Raw genomic sequence first — 21,784 nt, 5'->3', positions numbered from 1 at the left:
TTTCTGTTCACTTTTATTGGAATGTGTTTTATGTTCCAAAACTTCCATTTAAAGAATAAGAGACCATTCTGCTCCCTGATGAGATGTAAACCAATAGTGAATGTCATCAAGGTTGCTTTAAATGGAATGGAATTTTGGAATTACGGAATTTTAATTACTAGGAGGAAAGATAACATGGACATTTGGCTGTACTACTCCAATCTCTGCGTTTAATAGAAAAATGTGTTTTTGAAAAAAAAAATAAATTGTTTTTTAAGTCTTCAAGAAGCTGCAAGGTGTTTTGCTGCTCTGCCTCTTTGTTTTTTAAACAGTCTTAATAGCAGAAGGAGATACATATCCAGATCCAAGTATGCAAGAGTAAATTTTCGAAAAGTGAAAGGATGGTTTCTAAAATAACCAACCATAAAGTCTTGTGATAGTCAGAACATATTTATACCTCTGTATTTCTAGGGCTATTGAATACAAAGGTGTGTTGAGGTTATAATTGTTAATCTTTCAAATTCCCATCAAATATATGAAAAAATGTTTTTTAATATTTCAGAGGGTTTCACTAGATCTCAGTAGGAGTCTGTGCTGGCTAATGCTTGCTAATTACCCTCAACAGAAGTAGATACACAATGCTGGTAAATTACCTGACCCTTTGCATTTTAATGAGACAACAAGGATCTCGTGAAGTGATGTTGTTTCAGTGGTTAATGGTGTCAGCAATGTCGTAATTGTAGGCTGAGGCACATTAGCTGAACAACCACATGTAGGAAGGGCTTCTCTCAACAGGCCCTTTGGAGAATAGAACAGGATATTATCATTAAGCCTATGTCATTTGCATGCTGCTAATCACTTACTTTATTATCTTGTGTATCCATTGTCTTTCTTTAATTGCTCTTTAAATTAAAATTAAAAATAGTTCCAATGCCCATGATAGTTGTGATAGCATCCTGATTATGAAGATAACTTCAAGAAAATGGAACATATAGATAATATATTACAGGATTAGTAGATAGTTTGAAAGTTATGTACCATAACAGGCAGCCTCTTGAGCACTATTCCACTATCTTTCTTTTCTTTTGTATGTATTGTTTGTTTAATAGATGGTTATTTATATACATAAAGGTTGTATTTTTTTGTAAAAGGACACACATGACTTCAGAGATCAATGACACTGCTTTTGTCTTTAATGTGGAAGAACTGCAAAGCATCCATATCCAGCAGATTCCACTGGAGCTAGTAAGGCTCCAGGAGAAAGCAGGATTTTAGGTCTAGCCCATTAAATCCTGCTCTGTGATATCCATTATAGAAGTGTAGAAGTTAACACTCACTACTGAGTTGCAGAACTGCCAGTAAACTTTGATAGCATTAAGGTAAAACTAAATGAGTAGTTCTTTTATCAGAACATATTTAATCCTGAAGTCTGACATGAGTAAATTGGAGGCTGCCCACCCTTTCCAAAATAGGCACTCTCTAAAAGCTTGGTAGCTTCTGGTTACCTACAACATCCAAAGCTTTCAGCATCCTTAGAGTTGGTTATGCAGGCTGTGCTGAGGCACTCCCTTCACTTGGGTCTCAATACCTGCTGTGATCCTAATGCTGTATTTTTGCGGCTTTTCTTTTTACTATCCTAACAAACCAAACCCAGAAAATTAAAGCCATGAAATTTACAACGGGCATAGTAGGCTTTGTTATTGAAGGAAGAAGGGTAAGCTTTGGTCTTGTCTAGGTATTGTGACTTAATTTTATTCAACAGGACAAGATTAATAAAACAGAATTTCTGTGCTGACTTAATTGGATACAAGAGTAAGATAATATCTAGTTTAGGTAATGTCCTAAGAATACATGATCTTTTGCAAACATTCATTAGAGTTCTAATGTATATCCTATGAGAGTATCGTTGAGACTGAACTCTTCATATTGATTTGAGGACTGGCTGTTGTTCAACTTTAAATTTTGAATACTACAATACTAATACAGGAGTATGAGTACTGGTCAGTATTGGAAGATGAAGTATCTCAACATTGTGAATATATATTTTCTGTTCGACTTTACAGAGTTTTCCTAAAATACAGTGGCAGAACTATAACTCTGTAATTAGATGTCTTTATAGGACTTTTTATTTCTGGTAAATTTATGGCAGTTTTCTTGTTCCTTGACTAATTCTCCAAATGAGGGCAAAGATAGAATGTCATTTTTGAAAGAATGTATCCTCAAACAAAAAAAAAAAAAAAAGGGGGGGGGGGATGGGGAAGGAAAAAAAAAAGAGAGATTTCTCTGAAATCAGACAGTGTCATGTAGGTGCTGGAAAAAATATGGGGAATTGTTTCTTCCTTTTTTTGAGGACAGATGGATTAGATTGATAATGCTACAAGTATATGAGGTATTCTTACGAACAAACATTTCATTACTGACAAGAAGAAGCTTGCTCAAAAACAGTTTATGTTGTAAACAAAAATAAATAAAAAAGGTATGTGCACTGTTTTGTTTAGGATATTAAGCTGTATATTTAGAAATTATATCTGTTAAAATGCCACAATAATTTGCATTTTTTCCTGTTCTAACTGTTCCTGTATGAAGATATCTTTCTAGACTAAAGTAACTTAAAACTTTTCCAAAATAATTTCACATATATATATATAAATATATGTATATGTATATTTATATGTACACAACACTACTAAATTTATCTAATCTGTTTTAATTATTTAATTTATCTAAATGTATTTATCTAATCGGTGTTAAGGCTATTTTAAATAATGCTTTGGGGATCTCTTTCCTAGAAGACAAATATCAGAAAGATTTTCCAATGTAATTCCAATTTATGAACCTAGCTATTTTTAGTGTGTGCCTAAGAACTCACATGTTCAGACACTCTATTATAAACTACTTCACTTCCTTGTCTGCCCCTTGCTACCAATCTTCTTTAGAATTCATAAAACCAGTATTATGCTGGGAAGGGATTTGCCAGAGAATCATAGAAAAGGATTCCTGGAATTAAAACAGTCATTCAAACACAGACTTGAAGCCATATTTGCAACCTTTTGTTAGCCAGAAATGTGGCATGAGAGTACAGCCCAGGGAGGCAGGGGAGCAGCAGAGCCTTCCCAAGGCTACCCATTTCTCCCCATTTCCTCCAGGAGAACTTCTGTCAGTTCTCAGTTCCTTAGGACTCTCCTCATATGAGTTGAAGCACGAGATATCCTTTGCTAACTAGTGGAAAGTTTGTCAGGATAGATAAGGAAAGGCAGTCCTTAAGCAAGGTATCTTGTAATACACATTTCAAGATAGTTTCCTTGCAAGAGAGGAAAGTGATTCCACGTTATTAAGCTTACTTTATGGTCATGTACTTTGTGATCACATGTAAACAGGTAATTCAATTTTCTGTTATAATGCAGTTTAGAGGAAGACCTTAATATGTATCTGCAGGTTTAAATTTCAGACTGGTCCCACCACAAACCACAGACACCAACTTTTTGAATTCTCTCTCACTTCTGTGTGATGAAAAATCACATCAATGTGAATATTTATTAGAAGAAAATAACAAGAAATAAATGTTCAAAAGTGTTCAAAACCCCTACTGGAAAGGATGGCTGTTTCTACTGATATTTGTAGTAATGAAAGTCCAATATGAAAGCAAAGAATTTTTATTGATCTGTCTAGCTTTACAGTAAATAATATTGTGTAGGAAAGTTTAAGTGATTATAGAGTGCTTAAGTGCTTATAGAGATTATGCCATTTGTAAGTGGCATAAACAGTAATATGTAGATGAGTGAGTGACAATAAACAGTCAATATAAGGCTGAAAACTAAAAAACAGCCTAATGTAAGTATTCAGTGTAATTTTACTGTATACTGGATAGCATGCCATACATGTAATGGTTGCCACTTGATTTTTCAGTACCTAAAGAACACCACATAACATTTTACTGCTGCCTTTGTCTTGATCATCCAAGTTTCTAGTAAAAATGGGATCCCATATAAATAATATAGAAGCAGAGCTGGTGTAGAGAAACTTCCGCTGGTGGGTTTTTTTTTGTTTGTTTGTTTTTTTAAATGGACAAAGATATTTGAACCAAGTGAGACAAGTCTTAAGGTTTTTAACAAAAACTCTAATAAAATAATGCGAGTATGTGTGTAACTCTGTCATGATAATAAATTACTTTTCTTTCTAAGATTAATATTCAGAGAAAAGGGGAAAAAACTGTGAGCCAAAACAGTGCAAAGGTAGCAACTGAAACTTCATTTTTTACCTAAGAGTAGACGGTATCTCAATGGTTTTCTGTAGACTTTTGTTTTCTACGTATATGTGTATATATTAGCAAATTATTTGTTTATTTAAACTGGTGACTATGTGCTTTGGACATTCTTGCCTCCACAATGGCCATAAGAGGTGTAGGTTGCATCTGGCTTTTTGATTCTGGAGCCTGTACTGACCAAAGCAGAGATTCAGACTGGGTACCACCAGTAGTATCAATGTTATATGTCAGGCAGGTGTGTCGACATAACTTTAGGAAATATATGTATCTAATATGGTGGTGCTAATACACCCTTCAAGAATATACAATTAGATAATGATTAGTTAATATTTATTTATAATTATAATTATAAATAATTATAATTAAATAAACCTCAAATTGTTCCTGAATCCATATCTCTGCAATTTCTATTTAATTTTTTTTCTTTTTGGTATGTGAGGAGAAAAAAAAAAGAGAGAGAGAGAAGTAGAGAGAAATGGAGATCTTTATTGTCTGTATATTCCTGGACAGAGTCAAAATAGAATGTGGTATTCTGTACACATGACATACAAAACAGGGATAATTTCTTGAGCTGATCAGAGTATAAGGCTGGGTTGATATGTTAGCCATTCTTGTGAATTTCAGTATCAGAGGGTTGATATTTGTTTTAATGGAAATACTTTCTGGAGGTATTTTATTACTTTATTGTACGTGACAGGGTTGGTCCTCATACAGGCCAGTTAGACTGATAATTATACAGAACAAATAATTGTGTTGTTGGAATGATGTGTTTTGAAAATATTCTACAATCCTTAAAATGCTATTTCCTTATTCCCATGTCAAATTGGGCACCATGTGTTATTTTCAGGGTTGAGACTAAACTGTAGTAGGGATGTAGTATGCTCCCTTTATGATCAAGAGGGTTCTATTTAAAGTATACAAATGCTCCTTGGGCAATTATCATTCTCCACAATGTTTATTGAACCCTGGGGAGAGTGACATTTCTCTGGAAAAGTTGGTTGAGGTAGTGTTATGCAGATTTGATATTTATTTTCTTATATGACAAGTCTTTAAAAGAGATGTTACTTTGAAGTTTTATGCATTATAGAAGGCAAAACTGGAGCGACAAAGGGTTGAATGATTTTTTTTCCAGCATTGAAGGAGTCCAGTGTGGAGTTCTGGTAAAAATTTTGGCTTGTGGAGAATCTTTATATTAGTATGCTAAAAAGTCAGAAAGGAAATTATCTGCTAAAATATGTAAAATCTATGCCTATATTTTGCTGTTAACATATAATTTTCTAATAATATAATAAATATATATTAATGCATGCTAATAGTTATGTTAATATATTTGAAAATATATTCATACCAAAACACAAAACTCTTGTTCCTTTATTCCAAGCATTCAATCAAACCCTACAAATTTAATCTGTTGGAATCACCTGCATACTGTCACTTGACTGTGTGCTTTTATGAGATCCAGGCCACTAAAGAGCTAAAGAGTGGTGGCAGGATATGGTGAAATGTTGCAGGACTGGACCCGGGCACAAAATGCTCCCTAGTTGGCAGTCTTTGCCTAGAGCTGCTTTTTTACAAAATGGAGTAAAACTGGAGAACTTTCAGATACTTGTAAAGAAATTAATCTACAGGAAATGTGCAGTAGGCCTGTGGAGCATACGTGCCGTATAAATTAGAGGTGGTCTTGATCTGAATCCAGCCTGTCTCAGCTCTGGGAATCCAGTTCAGATTTTTTCAATAAAATGAGGCCTTAGCCTTTACAGTTAAATCTTTTCCCCAAGACAGCCTTGAATGTGGGATTTTAGTTTTGACCCAGCCTATAGAGAACCTAATGACATTTTACCAAAGGTTTCCAGCTCAGTTCCAGCTTGAGTAATTTACAAGTCTGCTGGCACAGTCTAGCCCACACAGACCATGAAGTCAACTGTAAGTAAATCCAAGTTGATGTAAAAACAATATTGCTAGAATAGTGACAGATGCTGATTATCAAAAAAATGTCTGTTTAAGCATTTTGTATGGATCCATTTCCTCAATGCATACACTTGAAAATTTTGTAGAAGTTACTAAGTAATTGTACTTAAAGATGTGGAATTTTCTTAACCTCATCTGCTAAAGAAATTGTAGGAATACATACTGCAAAAAATGACTGCTGTGGTTATTACTGTGGCAGCTCAGGGGAGCTATTCAGATGCCTCATTTATTGGAGCTTAATAGATTAAAAGTCCAAATTGAGTCTCATGATATAAACCTAATCACATTCTAATCTGCATAATTTTCCCATAAGCAGCAATGGGAAATTTATTTAATTTATGTTTCAGCAATTGCCAATCATGCAGTGGACAGCATTGTTATTTTTATTTATTAAAATATTTTTATTGATTTCTGTCTGTAACATCCAGCTTTGCTCTTCCTTATTTGACTTGGAAAAATTTACTTTACTTAATATAATGACATAATGTAGAGTTTTACCTAAAATGCCTGTATGTAATTGTTAATGTTAAACTTTCAATTTTCTTTGCATTTACTGAATACCTGTCTCTGTGAACTAGATAATATAGCTTAATTTATTTGATAAGTTTTATTCAACATATTTATCTATGTTTGCCTGAGATCTAGATATGCATAGGTGATTAATGAATAAACAGAGAAGGATTTGGCTTTGTTATATAGCAAAATCTTCTAGCTGCAAACCTGTGCTGTACTTTGATGCTACCAACTTTATACTGTAGAATTATGCGGCATAGAAACCTATTAAATGGCAAATGGAGAACAATGTAAGAACAATTCAAAAAATGTACACCTTGCACACTGAAGTTATAAGTAAAGTAGTTAAAAAAGCCAGAATTATATTTTCTGATGATGTTATGAATTTAAGGATGTTCCATAGTAAGTGAAACATTTTGGATAGCTGCTGATCCAAAAATCCTGAAAGAACAATTGTTACTCTTTCTTCTTCCTCTTGACAAATACGTCTTTATTTCTATTGATTCTTCCAGAACAGAATTTGAAAAAGCACAGAGTATAAAAAGAGAATATCACAGCTATGCTTTGCAAAGCAGTGGTAAAGAAAGACCGTTTGTTTTGGTAATTTTGAGTTGTGTAAGTTTGTGATGAAACTGGGCAGAGGTATGGTCTGGGTAATTACTATGTGAGATTTTTTGTAAAAATACATTAGTCTCAAAAGGCCTTCATCAGAGTTTTTGCGCGTGTTCCCTAGTGAAATTCAAAATGAGACTCATACTGGGAAAAGACTCATGTATGGCTGTGAATGAAAGGCTCAAAGTTATACAGGATTCTGTGCTATGATTAAAATACAGCTCTAATTCTAACATGTTATGCAGTTCACAATAGAAAAGAGAAGCAATGTGGTATCATTCAGTCCTAGACCTCAAAATGATGAAAATCCAAGCCTTCTCCTAGTCTTTGATTTTACAGCTGAATTCTGCTTCAAAAGAGCAGTGCTAGAACCTGTAAATTCTTTACAGTTTTATGTGGGACCACTTACACACCCTGGGAGAACCAAGACCAGTGTTACCCCATGCTTTCCTAAGAACTTTAATTGGGACATTTTCACTATGAGTATTCTGTAATTTAACAGTACAGGAAAGAACAGATATCAGAGAAGAGCACTTTCCTGGGAGGAAGATGAACAGCTTTTTCTCTATAACGGTGTTTCTCAGCATTCAGTGCCTCAGGGGTTGTTCCAGTCCCAGATCATTGGAAGCTTGTTACAATTGAAACAGGTATCCTTCTTCACCCTCCACTGGCTGTAGCATGGCCTGTGTTTGGGCCCAGGCAGGTAAGAGAGCATCTCTGAAGATGTTGCAGACTGTAAGAAAGCTGGGAGCATACAGAGTCACATCTGCTCTCCCATGTTCCTCCTCTCTTCAAGAGCTTTAGAGATAACCTCCAAGAGGTTTTTATATCTTCAGGCACAAATGACAGTAAAAGTCAGAACTGAAATCAGAATTTAGGATATTCAGGCTCTAAGGCCAAACTACAACTCTCTGACAGATCGCATGGGATACTGAAGCTAGAATTGTTTCTAAATTGAATGGTGGTAACAGATTCCCATGAATGTCAGCAGCTCTTTAGCTGCATGACTGCTGCTGAACTTTCCAGGTGTACCCCAGTGGCTGTACTTTGGAGAATAACAGGTATAGTCTATCATTACTTTGAATGCAATGGAATATTAATGGAAATTGTCAGCAAATGGTAGCAAAGGGATATAGCTGTGAGGTCCTTTTGTAAGTGAATTGTTTCGTTTTGTCTGGCTCTGCCTAATGAAAATCCTTGTCTCATATTCCTGTGCAATAACTTGGCAGGGATGTGTTTGGTAGTTCACCACCTGTGTGCTACTCAAAATATGAATGGCACTTCATCATTTTCAGATGAGCCAGAGCTAGTTCATAGCATGTATGCTTTATAAATTATATTTTTGAGGACAGTAGTGCTTACTGTACCCAATGAATCACATGGCACCTTTTCCTAGAATAGCATTAATTGAAATGCATTATCAATTTAAATGGCACTTTAATGACAGGATCACAAACTTTAGATTCACCAGGCGGGTTTTCAGTTTGGTAAACTGCATTCTGGTTACACAGAGTTCCAGTTTAGGAAAACATGCATGTTTGGAAAGGGATGGGAGGCAAAGGGGGAAGGGGCAAGAGGCTGTAAAGGATCTTCTGTGACCCTCTCAGATGGAAGATTTTTTTTAGAATTTAAAGTAAAAATTTGGTTTGGGAATATGCCCATCTGGGTGTCAGTGAAGCCAGTGGAACGCATGTGGTGTACATCCATCCAAGAGCCAAAATTGTCTTGACCTCAAAACCCCAGCAAGCCTTTACTGGTATATCAGCCAAGTAAAAGGATATATCTACTGCTACATAGAGCAGGCCTTTCTGCCGTTCTCAGGACTTTACTTAGTCAAGTGAACTGCACAGAAACAAAGGAAAATCAAAACCAGCAAAATCAGCAGATCACATGGCCATCGGGCCACTCGCTCCAAACAAGACATAAGCAGAGCAAACATTATTGTCAGTGCTTTCAGTGGGCAGAAGTCACTGTTCAGCCATGCCAGCGTTTCATAATTTCAGATTTAATCACTGTGCCCCTGTGGCTCCCAGAGTACCTGTATGTTGCTGCTAAGCCAGTATTATAGCTCCCCTGAGAGTGCCAGGGCCTGGCTCATCAGGCACAGGTCTCACAGAAGCCCTGTACTGCTCATCTTTTTGAAGGTGGAATTAACGGAGACAAGGAGGGGTCAGGGCTGACTGGCCCTGCTGAGCTCCAAGCACGGCAGCACGTGGATCCTCAGCAGCTCTTGGAAACAGGAGATTATCTCACTGAGAGGAGGTTTCCCAGGGGTTCTCCTTCTGCAAAACAAAGAATGTCTTAAAAGAGACACAGTGTTGTCTCTAATGCAACTGTTTGGTTAGTCCACCCATTTTAGCAGTAGTATTCCAGAGGGAGCTGAGAAATATTTCTTTGCACAGAACCAAGGTGTGAAACCAGCTGCTTTCTGCAGAGGCTGCAGGAGCCTCAGACTGCTTCAGTGTAGGTAAAGGATCTGGGGCACAGAAGTCCCAGCCTCTCAACATGTAAGGCCGCTGCTGAGAAAGAAGCAGGAACTGCTGGTCCTCACTGACATTGAGGATGTCAGGAGCCTGGGTTCTGTATTCTTCTCAGAGATGTGATATAGTTAATCCACTGTTTGGCAGCATTTTCTTTCAGAGAAAGGCAGGGACTTGCTACATCCTGCTGAAGTCCAAGCTGTTTCCTCCTTTGGAGGTTATGGCTATTAGGACTATCGCCAGCTGTGGTGGCATGACCCCAGTTGTCCTTCCTCATAAGCCCCTCACTGCCATTGTATTTCCTTAGTGTGCTCAGGCTTTATGAGGCCACACAAATTTTACTCTAGAGGTTGATCCTATTGAGCAATTGTAGCTGCAACTCCCTCGGTTGTTTGTGAGCAAGGAGGCACTGTGGTTATAAGAAGATCACAACTATCAGCCCTGTTTTACCATTTTTATGAGAGTTAATGGAACAAGGTTTGGGGACTGAAGGAGAAAATGGAATATGAAAAGGAAAATGAAAAGAGGCTGTGAGGAAAGCATGTCATTTCTAAATGAATGCTCTCTGCAGAGGAATTGAATCTTTTCACAGCTGAAAATGGATCTTAAATCTGATGCCTTAGCTTGTTTCAGCTTCTGTAATGAAATAGAGTTTTCCTAATACCCTGTGACCTGAATTTCTCCCTGCTTTATGGGTGCTATTCCTTGACGTACAAACCTGTATTTTCTCAAGTCAGCATTTGATGATGGATGTCAAAATACAGGTCATGTATTATGCATATAGCATTACCGATTTAAGGTGTTTACTTGTCAAGTTGAAGAAATTCAAAAATGTCACATTCACTGAATCTGCACAGCTGTCACTTGTAGTTTTTCATGCTTTTAAATAAAAGTTGTGATAAAGCAGGTTAGTTTTCCTTCACTTTTTTTTTTTCTGCTAAAGGAAAAAAAAAAAAAAAAAAAGAAAGGCTATCTATGGAATTTACATTTTATCTTGGGAGCAAGAGTGTGGCCTGAAAGTGGACGATGCCTTTTGCCTCCTAGCTCTTAGGCACACCAAATCTCCAAGAATTCCAATTATCCTTTTTCTCCAAATATTCCAATATTTTTATATTATTCAAAAGCAGATTTTTAGAGGTGTCTTCATGAGGCAGGGAAATTAAAATAAAATAGCAGACATTTCTTACATCTCCCCAGACCATAGAATGAAAAATACTAAGGTGTGAGTCTGTGTTTCATTCAAGGAGAAAACAAAATCCCTTTAACATGCTTCCTGCATTTCAGACTGAATGCACTGTGTATGCAGTGTGCAATTATAGAGCTCCTGTCAGCCTGTGTCTAACAGAAATGACACTTTTACCTCAATCTTCTAACACCATCATAGGAAGACAAATATTTGAAGGGTTAGAGAGAGGTGTCTGCAAATAGCCACCTATGAAGAGTATATGTGTGTGTGCACGCAGTCATGTGCACCTGTGTGGACGTTGCAGTAGTGGCAGGGCAAGAAACGTTTATGCATTTAGGGGTAAGTGTGCCAACTTTCCTCAATTTGCTTTTAGCTGATAGGGGAAATGCTTATGTGCTTATTCCATCTGAAGAGCCTGCTTTACTGAAAGTTGTTTTAGGGAGAGAGAGATGGGAAGAGCCCTCGGGAAAAGGAGGTTTCTAGGGATGCTCCCAGCAGTACAACCCTAGGTTGCTTGGAAGCAATAATAGTTTTCTCTCATATAAGTGAGTACCAAAAGTCTTGCCATTGCCATTTTGACTTGTAATTCTCCGCACAACCTGGTTAGGCGTGCCACTGTAACAGTTCAAGTAGTCCACAGCTACTTGAACTTTTTTAATGTAGTGTCACAAAGGCCTTGTTGTGCTGTTCCTGTAGTGCAATGGAACACAAGACTTAGACATAGGAGCCTGCTGCAGGAGGAGGTCTCACATTATCTACCTGTCCTCAGATAGCATTCCCTTTTTTGGGGGCCCCACTTTCATTTTGTTCTGCTGTTCTGAGAGTGTCACAGTTACCTCTGACCTGTGAATTGGCTCATGGAAAATTTCCATTAGACTCACTTTGTGAGTGTGAGCCTAGAGTCCTAGGCTCTGTCATACAGCAGTATGGAATCCAAGAGTCAAAATGGCTATCAGTTCTGGTGCCAGACACAAGGAAATGTCTGCAAAATGATATCAGTTGGAAATGCAAACCGCTGTTACCATGCTGGTCTCAACGAAATAGTTTCAGTGGAATAACTAGTATTAAATGACCAACTGTTCATGCAGCCAACATTTCTGATTGTCTCTAAGAAATCTGCAGTCAAAAGATTTTCTGTGCACTGATAATATGATATAGAAGTGCTTTGCTGTCTTAGGTTTGCCTGTGGCAATGCTTTTATCTTGCAAGTCTGCTGAAGATACCACATTCACCTCTTTTCTCTTAAAGAACAACTTTACAGACTTTTAACTCCCTTATCCTAATGTGTATAGCTTCTCATGATAGAAGGAAATTCGTACTGGCACCTTTTGGAGGGCTGAGTAAGTCTCTCTTATCAGTGATTCTAGTTTTATTAGTTATCTATTCTATATTTGATATAGAAAAAAAATAGGGAGAAGTGAAATGAATGACAAATAAGAATTAAAATCCCATTACATCAAGAAGTCCAGGTTGAGTGGTCAAAATTTTTGGAACAGTTTGGCAGCAAAGGTAATCATCACTGGAAAAGAACAAAAATTCCTCACAATGACAATACAGAACCAGTACCACATGTTAAAATCTACAGTGTAGTTCAGATTTCCTACTTCGTAAATTACTTTTATAGCTGAAGAAAGTAAAGTAGATAACATCACGTCATCTTGTTCCGAATTTAGTAGCAGATGAATGCACCAATGAGTTTAACTCAATAAAATGATTTCCACACTGCAAGAAGATAACAAAGTTATATCAGGAACGAATTTGGCTGTGATTAATTTAGAACTGGCATATAAAGAAATCAAAAATATTTCAGATCAGTAATGAGAGGCAGTCAGAAATCTGGTCCTGGATGTCCAGCGTGAGGTTAAAGAACTCAATGCAGGAAAATGCAGGCCCAATGCAGGGGAAAAAAAAAAAAAAAAAAAAAGTTTTCTCATAAATGGGTATTTTGAAGGGAGCTTGGGTCAGTCGTGTTCCAAATGACAAATATTTCCTTTAAAATATCACCTTGATTTAGTGGTCTTAAATGAAATCCTAAAGTCAAACGCTGGCTTCACCATCACTTCTGCAGTGATGTTATTAAATGAACATTCCCATGCTTTCTACAACTGCAATGAACAAGGAAGATGGAATGCATGCGAGGCTAACTGTTACATGAGTTTTTGTATAACTACCTATCTTCCACCAACAACAATCAAACTCCAAAAAGCTTTGCCTGGTTATTCTTTAAATTATAAAAGAAAAAAGAAAATAAAAGAAAAAATGCTCATTGTCAAGGGATTCATTTCCAACCATGCAGAGAATCAGGCTGAAAACACAGTCTGTGTTAGAGGTGAACCTTGCTGCTCTCCACGTCTTTTCTTTCTCTGCGTGCCAGCTGACGCGTTTCCTCTTCCACCTTTGTTTCCCATATATCCTCAAAGATGTAAGTCTTTTTCTAGTTTCTTTTCATGTGTCCTTGTTAAACGTTCTTTGAAAATCTTTGTCCTTCTTTACTCTTGGTTTGTTTTTCTGTAAGAATGGGCCCTTTCATCCCAGTATTCCTATAACTGGGGTTCCCCATAAAAATGCAGGGTATGCAAGGTGTGTCTGAAAAGCAAAAAAAAAACTTTGTGTTGTACTGCTCCTGGAAAATGACAAACCCTAAATCCTGCATGTTGATCAAATATCAGACTAACAAATGGAAGCTTACAACAGGATAATGGAAGTTCCTTGTGGTTGTACTACTGTGTACAAACAGTACTCTTTGTAATGGTAATTGAGGTTTAAGGAAAGACACCTGTTATTTGAAACACTAAAATAAACTTACCTAAAATCAAAGTCCTTTTGTATATTTATTGTTTTTATTCCTACACAAGCACAACATTTAGCTACCAAATAACCTGCTTTCTAAATGACTTGTATATTTCTGAAAGATTATGCTTTTAAGAAATAATTTGTGAAAATCAAGTCAATTTAAAAAAATAAAATAAAATAAAAAGAAAGGCAGATGTTTTTACAGTACCTTCCCTCCCTGCCAAAAAAAAAAAAAAAGGTTATGAAATTCCCTGCTGATGGTCTCTTTTTTCCTTTTTTTTTTTTTTAATTTCTATCAGTATATCTTTCTACAGCCTAAATAAACTTTTTACATACAGAATCTCCTATTCTTCATGTTATTTTGCTTTATTTATTTATTTATTCAGGCTTTACACCCCCTGGGATGGATAGGTCATCTCCAGACAACAGTCCGGTCCACGGCCTGTTACGTCAACCTTCCATTACAACAGGAGCCAACATCCCTATTATAACAGAGCTAGGTAAGACAAGCTAACATTTATCCGTTCGTGTGCTATTCCATTCATGTACTCTTCCCTGTCTGTTTTCCCACCTCCCTTCTTATGTGACCACATAAGAAAATTACCTAAATTGTATCTTATACTGCCATGTTTTCTCCTCTGATAACTATTGTGAATTACTCCTTCTAAAGAAAGATTAGTAACCGTTGTTTCAGTTTATGCATAAAGTTGAATTATGTTTCTCTCTTTCCTTTGGGTTTTCTCAATTTTCCTAAATAAACACCATCAGACAAGATGCTTTTTACATAGTGTAACAAATAAACAGGGTTCTTTGGGATAAGGTTAGGAAAAGAAACAAATAAAAATAAAATAAAAAGAAGCACAGTAAGTATGAGCAGACATTTCCTGTGCACTTAATCAATAGTAAGAGGACATTTGTTTATTTCTTCATGGTCCAGAACTGTTTAATCATGTGTAACCAAACTGTATAATAGTATGAGAAATTTTACCCCTGAGAATATGATGATGGTAGGTAACCAGGCTCTGATTTCCACTCTGGCTGTGGGTATTTATGTCGTCAAGTGGTGTGATGTGAAGTGCAGAAGCTGGTCTGTTTTTTTCACGGCAAATACAAACCTGATTTGTGGTCCTTTGTCCTTTTATTTTCTTTTTCAGTTTTATTTTTTAGAGCCTTACCTGTCTTTTTCCCTTACTTTATTCTCTTTCTGTACTTTCTTTCCCCCTTAAATACTTTACCTATTAGCTAAGCCTGGCAAACTTCTGCCTTTGGTTTCAATCAGTCAGGAAAAAAACAGTGGAACCCACATTCTAATGATAACTGAACTGGGTAAGAAGTGCCTTTTTCCTTCACATCACTGTCTTATTTTCCACTGTTGTTCTTACTGTCATCAGCTTTTTCTTTATTTATCTGGCTGTATCAGAGGGGCTACCCTCATGGCACTGCTTTGAATGTGTTTTATTTGTGGTTCTGGTTGAAATTGACTGTCTTGTTCTGGCCTTTCTTAATGATTTTTTTTTTCACGCAGCATCAGTAAACCTTTGATCACACTCGTCTGACCTGCCGGCTGTTTTCATAGCACCTTCTCACCAATTCATTTTCTCTGGCCTGGATTCCCACCTCCCGGGCCCTCCCCCACCAAGTTTTCTCTCCTTTTCTCTTTCTCCTTCTTTTTTTCCGTTTGTTATTTCAGCCTATTGTCAATTTGGTGGACATGCCCTAGCAGTTCTCACAGGAAGTCAAAGAAGAAGTAAAGAAAACAGGAAAGAAACCCCAGTATCACACTTTCCCTCCAGCTATTTGTTTATTTGGGGGAGCAGGCCATCTCTCAGAAGCTCAGATTTTGAAGCTGCAAAAAAGCATCCAAGCTTCTGTGTTTTTCCCTATCAGTAAAGAGAGATCTCAGAAGCTTTTGTGAGCAGTGTTTGATTAGCATTTCCTATGGTGCAGCACCACACGTTCAAGCCTACCTCACGTAGCCTGGAGACCTTTCATAGAAATCATAGCAGCTAACTTGCATCAGGCAGATAAAGATATCGAGGATGAAGCTCCACTCACAGGATTCACATTAGATTTGTAGTACTGTGGAAACTGACACCACGCACGGCTAGCAAGTGCGTGTCAAAGTCAGGTATTAGTCTGCCAGATGTAAGTGGAAAAAGAATGCTACTGTCAATAGCGCCTGCTCTCAGCTAGCAAATTAAACTAAGGCATGAGCTCTTCAAAAAGTACATTTTGAAATGATACGTCAGGCTTTCAAATACTATTTTGTTCAAGATCCCAGAGGATAAATTGATAGCCATTGTACAAAGAAAGGAGTAGCGTAGGTATCGGTGTTTTCTAGGATGAAAATCATCCAACTCACAGAGCAGAACACTTCTCCATTTAAAACGCTGAGGTGTTATGCTCACATGGTTACGTCTTGGAGTGGGAAGGCAGGGTTTTTAAATCCTACCTCAGCTCTGGTTCTGACTTGGTGTACGATCATGGCCAAGCACTATCTCAGCAGTGGTCTAGAAGGAGTATAGAAATGCTCACCTCTTTCTGAAAGACATAGCGAGGTTTTCTCCATAATTATTTGTGTTCTGTAAGCTAAGCACAGCAAGTGTAATAGTATACACAGGTTGGAAAAGGATTGGGTGGAAAATGAAACTATACAGGAAGGAAGTTCAGAATGGCGGGCAGAATGGCTAAAACTAAAGAGTTCAGAGCCAGAATCTGCTAACATTAACGGCAACTCTCATGTTGATTTCCAAGCTCCCCTGTGTTGGAGACGTCAGCAGACAGGCTCACGCAAGGAATAAGGATGTAGTCAAAGAGTGCAATAGCAAATGCCAAAAAAAAAGTTTGTAATTTCCTTTCCTTGCAAGGGAATTTGAATCAGTTTGTTATTTACTAAGGTAAATAGTATTGCAATAACATTGCTAAGCAATCAGTGCTTTCATGCTAGAGGAGGACTAATATGGAAATGAAATATACAATGAAATATGAATCACTCAATAAACTGATCTCAGGGAAACAACTATTTTTAGTGGCATGAGGTGGAAGCAGAGAACCTAACTGTGACAATGAAATGCCAAAGAAAGACTGAATGACAAATGTGACTTTGTTTGGCCTTTTCTTTAAAGCAGCCTGATATAGATCCTTTTTCACACTGGCTAAGACAGATTTTGTGGAAGCGAGGTTAGGGAGACAAATACATGAGAAAAAGGTGATGCTGCAGTAGAACAGCTGGAGTATTGCTCACGCATTCAGACAGATGCCCGTTGAAGGGACAGTGTATCCTCTTTTGAGCTGTAAGTGCATTAACACCACTCCAGCAAGAATCACAGCAGCACATCTAACGGATGCCTGTGGGCTAGATTAGAGTTTTATGGGCAGCCTCGATTTTACAAAGGGGTTCGGACTTGCTGTCTTTTGATAACATTTCACTACACATGCATACAACCCTAGCCACAGTACCCGACTAACACCAAGATTGTTTCAATATATAAAAGAGCCCTGTAGATCTCATGTGGAGTGCAGGCAGGTGATGCCAAGAAACTACTTCTACGGCTAAGGGATAGTCACCTATGAAGAGCAAGAGAGTCACCTCTTATGAGCAGGATTCTGACCCAAAGGTTTTTAAATGCACATTTTCACATCCATCCTGATTTTAATTTCAGTGATGTCAAAGACACAAGTCTGTGTTTCCAGACATATGCCGTTTCTTTTTCTTTCTGACTGTGTAAAATGTGAGGTCACATGCTGAAGATGCAGAAGCACCTTATGATTTTATTATTATTATGTTTTCAGTAAATGATTCAAACGTTCAGTTCTTGGACCAAGATGATGATGACGATCCAGACACAGAACTGTATCTCACGCAGCCCTTTGCATGTGGAACCGCATTTGCTGTCAGTGTGCTGGACTCTCTCATGAGCGCAGTAAGCAAACCAAACCTTTTTTAATTCTCCTCCATCAGACTTATTGTGAAAGAGTATGAAGGTGTAATCTCTGTTCCGCCAGTAGTTAAGAAATGATACTTTTTTCCTAGATAGCAAGAGAATTCCAGAGCATAGGCAAGGGTTTTTTCTCAGTTGGATCCAGAGACCCATCCTGTCTGAATTTAAGAAGAGATTAAGAAGAGATTGGACTGTGCACTTAGGCACATGGTCTGAACTTTTGGGTAGACCTGTGCGGTGTCAAGAGTTGGACTTGATGATCCTTAAGGGTCCCTTCCAACTCAGGATATTCTATGATTCTATGATTCTATGACCCTTAAGCAGCTGAGATATCCAGGACCACCATGATTTTTAAAAGCAATGAGTGTCATGTGCAGCCTGAAGGATAATAGTGTCCAAAAAATATTGTATCTCCCTTCTAAAACCCAGACCCAAATTCAGTGTTAGCCTCTGCTCACTGTTCATGTCCGACAGCGTCAACCATGTTTTAAGCTTGTAATTAGGAACAATTCTGTGAGTGCTGAGGAGCACCAAGAGAACCATATGAAAGCCAATGTACACACCAAGTGAACTGTACTTGTGTGAAGAGAGGTCATACTCTTTTTTCACGAGCAGCCTGGTGAATCCAACCATAAATGCGTTTCAGAAACTACAGATGGTGGCCTTTGGTTATGTCTACAGTAGGGTTTTGGTTTGTAGCCATAGTACAGTTTCAAATCAAGTGTCTCAGTCATGTTGCTGTTCACCCTCCCCTGCTTCATATTGGCTACGTTTTCAGAACAGTTTTGCTCCGTGCAAGCTGCACTTCTTTCAGAAGAACCCTAAGCTCTGCTAAGCATAGCAAGGTTGTAGCCTTTTGAAAATTTGAGCGTAAGCTTTCAGAGTTCCCCCTGGAATATAGTTCCATGGTGCTGGAAATCAGCTGTTGTAAACCCCACATAATATTAGTAAAGAGCAAGCGGGTTTCTTTTAAGGAGCCAAGTCTGACCATCACCTAAAATCAGAATGAAGCTTTCTGCCTGTAAGGAAAAACCGCATTGATCTTTATTATTTGATATTTTATTCACATTTAATATTTATGTACCTATACTTCAAATTTTTATTCTCTGCTCTATTCCTCCTATGATCCATCCACAGCTGAGTAGTATCAGTCAACAGTGACAACATTTTATTCTAAAGCAGCATAGAAATTTGCAATAAGCTCAGAAAATACCTTGTTGAAAAGTTATTGGCTATGTTTTGCAGACTTGACAAATTCAGAAAGCCTAAGCAAACCCACCTAAACGCTATACCTTCTCTAATTAAAATCTCTAGCAATATTTAGCATTTTCACATTGTAAATGGCAGTAATTTAATTGGAAGGTTCCAAGTTTTATACTGAGAACTGTTCATCTACTCATATTATTTGAAGCAATGTCCCCGAATGAATCTCTCTGCAGGCCACTTCCAGAGTCCTGGAAGAAGTTGGGTTAATTTTTCCAATCACCGCTGATATTTCCACAAAAAGAGAGCAAAATGTTGTGTACACCATTGCTTTCTTGTGCAAACGTACATAATGTAGATAATAGAGAGTCAGTAAGGAACATATAGAACAATACTCTGTAGAAATTTCTACCTGGAACTCATCACATAATCCTCACAAGATTTTTAGTTATTGTCATCTTTCATTCACGTTTAGATTTTGACAACACATCCCTCCATTTCTGTAATTCCTTTCTTCAACAGAGACCTTTTTCAAACAATGGCACAGCTAAGTGGCATGTTATATGTAGTGTGAAGCCAGAGAGGTGTGATAACAGGAATTGAAAATTCCAACCAAGAAAGAAAAAAAAAAATCAAGAAAACAAGCTAAGGATCGGTCACTTAGAATTGGTCACTGTTCCATCTTTTCTCTCACCACTTTGCTGATTTGTGGCAGTGTTATTTTCTCTTTCATTCCTCAAAGGCCTAGTAAAAACTTGGAAATGTAATAGCTTCCTAACCCTCCAGAAAGTGTAAGATATGTGAGATGGTTTCTCTTTACTGTCCTTATTTTCCTGGGAAGGATGTACGCTTCTTTCAGCAGTTCTCGAAGGAAAGGAGCATTTCTCACACAAACTAATTTACTTGCACTGTATTATCCCTGGTTTTCTAGAGTGCGCTCAGCTTTGGGGTCCATCATCTATATACCGTGCCTAACTTCAACCAAACCCCAACCAAACCCCAAATCCTATAAACTGTGAGATGTGCAGTTGTACATTCATCCTATTAGTTGCAGTCTGCAGTGCAACTAGGTGGAATTCTGTCAGAAGGAAATAAATCACATTCTGCAGGCCTTTGCCAGTTCATTTTGGGACAAGAAAATAGTTTACTATACAGTGACTGAGTTTTATTGTTTCCTAATTTTTATAGCAAAGTTCCAATTTATGATCTCTGTCGATATCTCAGGAATGGCAATTCCTCGTATGTGCTAAAATACAAATGCACATTGCGTGAACTGCTTCATTAAGAATTAATCGCTTCTTACAGCAGTGGAGTGTGCCAAACAGGTGCCAAAGAGTAGAAAATAGAATAAGAGTAGACAGTGGCATAATACCCATTCACACAGTAGTCTTTCCAACGTCCAGGCAATTTGAAACTTGAAGGAAGTTTATATGTAGAAAAAGAGGGAAAAAATATGTATTGCACAGTAATCCTTTTCTATGAAGTGTCTATGCAGAGTCGTATCCTCAAATCACATTGCCAAGTATAATGCGTTAGTTAAAGTATTCAGTTACAGAATACCAATTCAACAGTATTAATCAGTGTTGAAATAGTATTGTAGTATATGTAACTTTATTAATATAGGAATAGTGGTTTAAACCCGGTTTGCAAATCCCAGAAAACCTGTGGTCACTTGCTGAATCAAATCTGAATGCTGGAAGTCTTTACTTTTGTGTTATTGTTATTTCCTGTACATGATAGTATTAGACATTTGAAATTTGAAATTGTCTGATATTTTCCTAAATCAAAGGTAAAACACGTAATTAAGTGTACTTCTCAAAAGGCCGCCTACAGGCTATCTACAGTTTGTCCTCTGCAGCAAAGGCACATTATCGCAAAGCATATGATTCACACTGTGGTAGTTCGAAGATCGCTGCTCAGAAAAGAGTAATGAGCTCAGAAACTGCACTGCCTTCTGATGGCTTGGTAAGAGTCATCTCTCCAGGCTTAAGCTGAAGTGCCTGATTGTACTCTGTGTGAAGACCGCACGTGTGGTTCAAGTTTTAATGTGGCAGTGGCTATTGTTAAAGCACACCAGCCAGTCGTTATGTCTGTGAAGAGACATCTGCAGTCATCAGAGACTTGAGTGATATAGTAATATTGGTTTTGTCATAACAATGCAAAAACAGGGAAGGAATATTTGTAGTCACACTCAAGGTGGGTCCAGTCCTGGAAAGCAAAGTGTATTTTCTTCACCAAAATAATAACCAGGGGATTAGAAGCATCTTTTAGACAATGTGGAAGTTGTTGTAAAGATATCATCTTCATCTAAACAAAACTTACGGAACATAAGAGAAGCAAGGTGTTTGGTTTTCTGCAGTACTTTCAAAGTCTTGAAAATCTGGCCTGAGAGCCAAAGCTTGCCTGTGTCTGCCTTTGGTGCCTAAGCTACGAAAACCAGAGAAGCTCTGGCAGGTTGGCATTCCTGCCATACATACTGCTGGCATTAGACCAGATAGCATCTGCGTTTCTCCCTTCTGATCTCCGGAACCAGACAGTAAAATTTAACAGCTGATATCCTAGAATGTATGCCCTTGTGCTAGAACTTCAGGTGTAGGTTTTTCTTTTATAACACAAAATCCTATTTCTCCATATAAGCAAAAGCAGCAGAGTGGAAGAAAGTGAAACAGGTAAGAGCTACTTTTCAGTACATCCTGTATTCAATAGTTCTTCCCCCTTCAGAGTTCCTACAGTCTCATGTAGAAAGAAAATAAACTGGTTTAATCTATTATATGGGTATTGTGAAACACAAGACTCTTTTTGTGCGAGTCTGTTCAGGTGGTTAGCAAACAGCATCATTTACCAC

At 37.6% G+C, this 21,784-nt stretch overlaps 1 protein-coding gene across 1 annotated transcript in view; it reads left to right on the top strand.

Moving 5' to 3' along the window:
- Window positions 1-21,784, top strand: part of KCNMA1 (potassium calcium-activated channel subfamily M alpha 1) — a 464,321-nt gene that overhangs the window by 434,178 nt on the left and 8,359 nt on the right. The window contains exons 23-24 of the mRNA XM_082764953.1: window positions 14,182-14,295; window positions 17,588-17,718. Coding sequence (XP_082621079.1) covers window positions 14,182-14,295; window positions 17,588-17,718 — 245 coding nt within the window. The remainder of the gene's footprint in view (window positions 1-14,181; window positions 14,296-17,587; window positions 17,719-21,784) is intronic.

This window comes from Aythya marila, assembly GCF_965140915.1.
Source record: "Aythya marila genome assembly, chromosome: 7".
Lineage (NCBI taxonomy): Eukaryota > Metazoa > Chordata > Aves > Anseriformes > Anatidae > Aythya > Aythya marila.
This window is presented reverse-complemented; position numbering and strand designations above follow the sequence as displayed.